This window comes from Arachis ipaensis, chromosome B4 (assembly GCF_059453495.1).
Source record: "Arachis ipaensis isolate K30076 ecotype BB chromosome B4, ASM5945349v1, whole genome shotgun sequence".
In the NCBI taxonomy this organism is placed as follows: Eukaryota; Viridiplantae; Streptophyta; class Magnoliopsida; order Fabales; family Fabaceae; genus Arachis; species Arachis ipaensis.
In genome coordinates this window covers 13,004,456-13,013,413 of record NC_142439.1, presented here as the reverse complement: position 1 = coordinate 13,013,413, position 8,958 = coordinate 13,004,456, and the positions used below count along the sequence as shown (strand labels likewise).

Sequence of the window (8,958 nt, the reverse complement as noted above, 5' to 3'; positions counted from 1 at the left end):
GTAAGATATTTCTATCTTATACTTACTTGCTTTTATATGTTTATGTTATTCTTTTGCAATTTTTTATGTAACAAAATACTGATTTTTAATTAAAAAAAAAAAAGAGAAAAATCTAATATAGCAGCAAAGTTATTTCCTTCCACACCAACAGTTATGTGAGTGAAGTCTCTTCCTGTGACCTTGTTCCTTCTGATTCTATGATTCTAAATAAGAACTACTAAGCTAATACCTTTTTGGAGCAATCATCATTCTCTGAATTGCATTTCTCTTTCTCAGTTTACTCAGGTACTTCATCAAACACATACCATGCATCATTTTCCGTTATTGCACCTTTTATGTTTCAATTTTTTTTTTAAATGCAACTTTAACTAAACCCCAATTCATTTATGTATTTGTTTTTCATTTGGGAACTTCCGCTTTTATATGCTGTAACTTTATAAGTTGTTTCAATGGATTCTACACTAAAATATTGAAGTATATGGATCCTGAATTATTTTGTTCCTTTGATTTTATTCTATTAGTGTTGTTTTGCTATTTTATGGATAATCATATGGTTAGAACTTAGAACAATTTGGGAGTTTTCTGACACCTGTATTTTCTGCTGACACAGGTTAAGAATTATTGATTTAATAGGGAAGTTTGATGTTACTCGCACATAGTTATTAGGGGAGTATAACAATGGCTACTGCAGCAGTTATTGGACTCGGTGGAGGCAAGAGGATTTTGAGTTCATCATACCATTACTCTGATGTTACCGAAAAGCTTTCATTTGGCACTGATTTTGGATCCACACACTATCAGATTGTTCCAACAAAGCCAAGCATGGATATAAAATATGCAAGTAGATTGACATCTTTTTGATAAATATTAATTACTATTTTGTTGCGATAATTATTATTAGACAATAATTTTATTTTGTTGAGAATTATTGATGAACATGAATTTGAAATACTAATTGAACTTTTTAATATCTATTTTAATTAGAATTTTATTATTAGTTATTTTGTCTCTTTTATAATTTTTTTTCTATTGTGCATAAATTTATTTATTAATTAAAATAATTACACATGTATGAACAAAAAATTTTATTCTAAATTTTATTTTTTTGTATTTTTATTACAAAAATAATTTTTATTTTTATAAAAAAGGCAACACTTTTATTAGTTGCATATTTTGAATATTAGACAACACTTGTATGGTTGCATATCCAAAAGAAAAAGCAACACTTGTATATGTTGCATATTCAAAAGAAAAGACAACACTTGTATAGGTTGCATATCCAAAAGAAAAGGCAATACTTTAAAGGGTTGGATATTCAAAACTAATAGGCAACATTTCAAAGAATTGCAAATTTCAACTTATAGCAACACGTAAAAGAGTTGCATTTTATTGCAAATAGGCAACACTTTTTAGTAGTGACCAAAATACGAGAGAAGAGATAACACTGTAAAAATGTTGTCTCAAACACACCTTTGAAGTGTTGTTGTTTTTTAACCAAAGGCAACACTTACCAAGTGTTGCTCTCAAAAGCGTTGCTTTTGAAACAAAAAAGTGTTGCCTTGATCTAAGGCAACGGCTGCATATGCAACGCCACCCAAAAACGTTGCCTTAGGTCCAAAAGTGTTGCCATAGATCAAAAGCAACCTTTTGTCAGCCTTTAGGCAACACTTTTTAAATGTTGCCTCAACCTAAAAATGTTGTAGTGTTAAGGAAGTACATTTTATTTATTATTAATGTAATAAATTTTTTTCATTTTATATTTTATCATTAATTATAAAATACATAAAGAATTTAAATATTTTTTAATAAGTTAAAATATTTTATATTATGTGGTAAAATTTACAATAATAATAAATATATTTTTATATTATTATTTGAATAAACCAAATAATTATCATTAATTTATATATATAAATGTAATCTTAATAATTATTGATGGATATTATGGTCGAATAGATTAAATTAAAGTATATATTATTTTAATCTTAAATAAGAAAGGAATAATGTAAATGTTATAAATAGATGAAAAAAAATATCATTTAAATATATCGCAGAAAAATAGAGTGTCAATATCTCTTTAAGCAACAGTATTTTTTATTATGGAAGACGAAAAATTTACCGAAATGAATATCCGTGGATATTATTGACGATAGAAAATTATATGAGAATTCACAAAGTATTTATGAGAATGGAAACAAGTATCCATCCTACAAAAATTCGTTAAATTGATGCAAATATAAAATTACTTAATTGTTCTCATTTATATATATCTATTAATGTTAATTCAATTTTTTTTCAATTATATTTCTATTGTCATTCTCTGGTATTTCAGTCATCAGAGATCATTTTCATTCTTACTAACCATGAATTTGTGTTAAACTTTAATTATGTTATGATATTATGTTAAATTGTGTTAATTTTGTTAGATTATATTAAATTATATTAAATTATATTTTTTATTAATTTTCTTTAAAATTTTTAAACGAAGACGAGAAGAAGAGAATACCCGTTCAATAGATAGTCATTGCTATCTCTATATTATAGATTAATTAACACATTCCACTAATCTATTATACATAAAAAGAATCGTGAGCAGTTTTGTGCACAAATATAATAATAATAGAATAACTAGCAAGTAGTTTATTTAAACAAATGTCGATGGTTCGAATCTTGTCTTATACATGTAGCAATTTATTAGTCAATAATAAATTCTTAAATAGAGTCTAGTAACGTATCGTGAGAAACAAAAAAAAAAAATAATACCAACGGTTACAAACACTTCCGTTATTTTCTCAATGTATTTCAGCAATTGTATATGCTACTTAAATGTCTGTAACTCGACGAGCTTTGACTGGATCACTGGAACAATACACAATATTAAGAAATTGAATTTTGTTCCGTATTTACAGCAACGTAACACAAGATGATATGATGAGTATTCTTTTTCTATAAAATTAATTTTATTATATTCAAACTTGGATAACAACATATTAAAAATTAGACAATAAAAGTAACATTATTATATAATTATCTATGAGATACTTCAAAGTTCAAACGCACGATAATATAAAGATTACAAATACATAATACATCAAGCCTTATACTACTATCATACCAAATACTTTTTGACTTTATCTTCAATGAAACCTCATGCGAAGGCGTTTATAGTTGTTTTTAAATGAAATTACAAACCAAATATTGGTATGTGTCATGTTGCTCAATTGAAAAAAATTTCATATATTTGTTAACTAATAGTTACAAACGTTGATATTAAATCCTCACATAAAAGAATTACGTTCGACATTTTTGTCTAAGTTTTCACTCAGCTAACAATACAATCAAAACCTTATTCTTAAGCAAAAGATAATTATTAAAAAGTAACACAATCACATATATGCAGAGAGATATAATAAACTGCATCATATGGTCATGCTGCGGAGAACAACAGTTTCAATAGTGAGACCAGGACCAAAACCAAAAAGTACACCCCAATCAAGTCCTTCTCCGGTGGTTTTAAGTCCTGCTTCAAGTGACTTCTTTCTCATCAAATCCATAATGAAGAACACACACGCACTTGACATGTTACCATAATTGCTAAGCACATCTCTGGTGGCTTTCATCTTCTCTGGCTTCAAGTTCACCTTCTCTTCAACTTGGTCCAAAATTGCACGTCCACCAGGATGTGCAATCCAAAATATTGAGTTATAATCAGATATACCTAGTGGATCAAAAGCTTTACTGAGTGCATCATTGATGTTTTGTGAAATAATATCCGGAACACTCTTGTTAAGATAGAATGTAAGTCCAACTTCACGAAGGAGACCACCGATGGCTCCATGGCTGTTAGGGACAAGTTGTTGATCAGTTGAAACAATCTCAAAGAGAGGATTCTCAACCTCTGGAACAGGATCAGAACCAATGATAATTGCAGCAGCTCCATCGGCAAACAATGCTTGTCCTACAAGACTATCCATGTCTGTCTCACTAGGACCACGAAAAGTGACTGAAGTATTTTCAGAACAAACAATAAGCACACGAGCATCCTTGTTGTTTTCAGCCAAGTCCTTAGCCAAACGAAGGACAGTGCCGCCAGCGAAGCAGCCTTGGTGGTACATCATGTACCTCTTGACGCTTGGGTCGAGCCCTAAGAGTACGATGAGTTCGTAATCAACGCCAGGCAACGCAACACCGCTGGTGGTGCAGAAGATCAAATGTGTGATCTTAGACATTGGCTGACCCCATTCCTTGATTGCCTTAGTTGCAGCCTCTTTTCCAACCCTTGGTACCTCCCTGATCATCATGTCTTCCCTTGCATCCAAGGACGGTGCTTTGTATGCGCACATGTTAGGATTCTCCTTCAGTATTTCTTCCGTTAGATACATATGTCTGTTCTTGATCTGTGTTCTCTCACCTGAAATAATAATATGTAATTCACATCCATCAAGTTATTTGTCAAATATAAAAATTGTTTATCACCATTTTTATTATTTTTGTCACATTTGTAAATTTTTTGAGTTATTTTTGTAGTGATTTGAATCTTTAGATGCTATTTTAATAGTTTATCCAAAAACTTATAATTATAAAAATAATTTTATCGTTAAATAGTTATTATTATTATTAATATTAAGCAGTGAATATGATATATCATATAATATGTTAATTATTACGTATTAATTAATATAAATCTAAAACGACGAATTTTTTTTATAAATATTTAAAATAAAACAAAACTATAAAACTACGTACAAATGCGCTGAAATTTCTTCTTGAGGTCGGTCATGTGCTCGCTATTGGTTACTCTAAAATAGTAATCTGCGTATGTGCTCTGATCAACACAGTTTGGTGGATTTGCTGTGCCAATCGCTAATACGGTTGCAGGACCTTCTGCTCTTTGAACCTTGCGGATGTCACTTGCAGACACCATCTTCTCTTAGCTGTGTTTTTTGGAATAGCAAAGCTTGGCTATGTTGTTTGGGATAGGAAAGCTTATTAGCTATGTTCTTTGGGATTTTGGTGAAGACTTAGGCAGGGGGAGGGGGGATATTTATATGCATGAGAGTAGGGGCATATGTGGCATTGAATGGACGAAATGGAACATACATAGAAAAAGCGTGCTCAAACGATGTTCTCTGACTTCTTGGTTGTTTTATTGCTTTACTTTGACTTTGATTGATTGTTTATATATCATTGATTTATTTTACATATTTGTGTAGTTTTAGTATTATTTAATTCATGATATTGTGGATGGCGGCTCAGATTATATATTGGTGGTATATTTCTTTAATTCTTTATAGTGCTGTATGTATATATTTTGTGTTTGGTAGAATATGTTGTATTTATTTGTTGTTTCGCTTTCCTTTTTTTTTTTTATTTTTTTATTTATGGCAATCGACTTTGATTTGGTTTGTTAGAAATGTCTTAGTTTTGGGCATATCATCGAATAGGTGCATGCAGTAGGTAGCTGGGCACACGTGCTTTTTATTACCATTATATCCATGTCATGTTGAAATTAAATCTCTCGAATTAAAAATGTTTGTGTGTTACTTATTAACTAGTGGTACTTAATTATGTTTATTTATAGTTAAGTAATCTTATTATTTTTATATAAATTTCGATATTCAAAGACGATGTATTTGACTGGGTGTGTGAGGAGTTTGGTGGATGCTGACACTGGAGAGTCACTCCACGCCTCTATATATCTACCACACCACATGAGTCTGGTCTTAATTAATTTTAGTCTTGCTTAGCTTGTACATATTAAACAATAATAATATAATATAATTGACTATATTATTTTATACTGCTAGAATTTTTTATTACTAGTCAGTCTCTCATCATTTTACGGATGGAAAAGATATTTTCTTAAAAAAAATATAGTGCCATTCACAACTTATAAACTTGTAAAACTGGAATCATAAATATTCCTCAATATATATATCATCTCAACTACGTACCGCAATAATAAATTGAATTTTAATAGTATAGTCATTAAATTCGTAACTGAAGCTTACCATCACCACCAATGTATATAACAGGGATTGGAGTTTAATTTGTATATAAAATTTTATTTGTATTCAATAGTATCTTTTATCATCTATATCTGTTACAAATTGAACATTTTTTTATTTTTAATATTCTAATAATTCAAGATCTCTTAGTTAATTTACAAAATTTTTCATTTTAACTGATTTCATTTTTATTAATATTATATATTTAATGGATAAAACGTTGAATTAGTATTATACCGGTTTATGCACTAATCTCCTTTGAAAGGATAGAAGGTTAGTTGCTTCTCTAAGGCAAAAAAGGCTGCAACGTGCAAAAATAATAAATTAATTAAACTGCAATTAGTAGTGTGTGATTTCAAAAGAAGTAGTCGCGAAAATGGTAATGGATATGAAAGTTAAAATAGTCAGTTTCGTTAGAATGGATCTTATTGATAATTGTTAAATAAATAATATGAAGGTCAAAAAGAGGGGAAAGGTTGTAAAAAGAGCCGATCCCCTTGTACATATTGTTATATTTTTATAGATATAGATTAAGATAATATATAGAACCCATTTAAATTTAATTTAATAATATTTTTTATTTTTTTATTACCTTTTTCTATATTAATGAGGTGCCTAAATTGTTTTTTTTTTAAATAATAATTCATTAATTTATATTTTTATATATTATTAGTCAATTTTGTTGACAAAACAATTTCGTATACTATTACATAAATTTTGGCAAATAGTGGCAGTTTTATAGTCAGATAGTGGCGGTTTTATAGCCGCTGCAAAACAGATAGCATCGATTGTCCATTAATGGCAGTTTTCGCAAACCCCTGGAATAACTGCTGTATACTAGGACTTTGCTGCGGATCCCTTTTGCGATGGTTTATAACCGTTGCTAGATTTGAATAATGTTTAAAAATTCGGCGTTTGTATTGTCACTATTTTGCAACCGTCGCTAAAACTAAAACGAAAATATAACATTACGATCTTATTGCAGCGATTCTATAAACCGCCGTCATATTTTGTTTTTTTGTTATTAGTTCTTTTCTCGGTTTGGTAGGCATTTTACTCTATTTCATAATCAATAATTTTCTATCTTGTATTTTGTGCCATTTTTTATTTTTGTTTAATTTATTAGAAAGTAATTAAAATAAATAGCGTTCAATCAAATCAAAACACACATGCAAAAATAATATATATAAAAGTAATTTGTCATAAGTGCATCATTGGCTATAAACTAAAAAAAAGTATCTATCCTTAGGTAAATAAATAGTAAAGACAAAATCAAATAGAATTCTATAGTATTTGTACCAATTGATTCAAACTCATGATTTTTTTTTTTTTTTTTTGCAGGTTATCATTGCCAGAAGAAGATAGATGGCCTTTCACAAGATAAAGTTGGTGTGCTCCCTAAAGAATCCAGCTATGCAGCAATGTCAGGTGACAAATTATTTTCTTGCTGTTGAATGAGGTATCTCAAAAGATTTCCATTGTTTGTCTTTTCATCTTCTCTTTTGCTGCTTCAGCGTTTAATTCGACAATCATCTCTTGATACTCCTCTATTTGCACACCAGAGTCTGACTATTGTGTAGTATTACCAAAAAGCTGGGTGAGACATAGTCCAAAATCTACACCACAAACTCATACTGGGTGCTCCTTTCTAAGGACTTGTGCAAGCGAATCATTTTATGAAACTTCTTGGAGGATTCATCTTGGCTCTAAAATATTCGCAATCGCTTGTTGTAAACATGCTAGAATTTCATTATAATGATTTTAAATTTAGCAATATAAATACAAAACTAGAACTAGACAATTTTAAAATGATACTTACACTAACAACATGCACATCATCATGGATATAGCCATCCTTTCTTTTATGAACCATATTCCATATCTCTCCTCTACTAATGTGCTTTTTCTGTAATTACTTCTATAATAACATTGATATTGGCACAATCATATAACTAACAAATGAATATTACAAAACTGAAGAAATATGTGAAACAAAATAGAAATTGACTACCTCTTCATCTCTTCATCTCTTCATCTCTTCCATATCTCTTCGAATGATTTAAAGCATTTTATTTGAACGTATCCTATAACTGAATAGATAAATACAAATGAGTGCCAGATGAATTAATAAGTCTTTTATGTAGCCATATTTAGTTTAGGGGAAAGAAATATAAAGGGTATTTTGGGAAAAAGTTTTCCTCCTAATGCTATCTTTAAAAATTTTTGTTGCACTATGAATAATATGTATTAACTTGATCTATGCTATTCTAGTCGCTCAATGTTATTTCTTACATTAAAATTGAATTTTGTAGGGACTGCATGAATGAGAATCAAAGTACCAAAAAAATATTGGATATATTTTTGTCACATATGCATCTAGCTAGGATGAGCTTAGCAGACATACTTGTTGAATTGGATGTAAGTAAAATAAAGAAAAAAATTATTATAAAGAACTATTAGAGAGATTTAATTATTAAAAAGGATCATTAATATAAAAATTATTAAAAAGGGTTAGTTTCTATAATATATAGAGAGAATGACCAAATACTTTCTTAGAGAAACAAATATATTCTTTGATAATTTTTTCATTTATTTCTTTTTTGTAAATATATTTTCTTTGATTCTCTGTTATATTCAAATCCTTACTTACACACCTTCATCTATGTCATGTTGAAATTAAATCTCTCAAATTAAAAATATTTGTGTTGTTTATGAATTTAGATTTTTTAAATTTTAAATTTTTTTTAGAGAATAAAGTGTGATTTTTTATTTTTGAATAGTTTTTTTTACATTTTTTTTAGTCCTATTTATAAAAGAAAAATTATATTTTATTCTCTAGAGTAAAATTTAAAATTTAGAAAATTTAAATCTATTACTTATTAACTAGTGGTACTTAATTATGTTTATTCATAATTAAGTAATCTTATTATTTTTATATAAATTTCGATAT

At 28.7% G+C, this 8,958-nt stretch overlaps 1 protein-coding gene across 1 annotated transcript; it reads right to left on the bottom strand.

Annotated features, from left to right (window-relative positions):
- Nucleotides 1-3,211: 3,211 nt before the first annotated feature.
- Nucleotides 3,212-5,031, bottom strand: LOC107638906 (stilbene synthase 1). The gene is made up of 2 exons (XM_088484091.1): nucleotides 4,747-5,031; nucleotides 3,212-4,411 (listed from the first exon to the last, which is right to left on the bottom strand). Exons 1-2 carry the CDS (start codon nucleotides 4,922-4,924, stop codon nucleotides 3,420-3,422), a joined length of 1,170 nt encoding a protein of 389 aa, XP_088340217.1. The 5' UTR covers nucleotides 4,925-5,031; the 3' UTR covers nucleotides 3,212-3,419.
- Nucleotides 5,032-8,958: the final 3,927 nt, after the last annotated feature.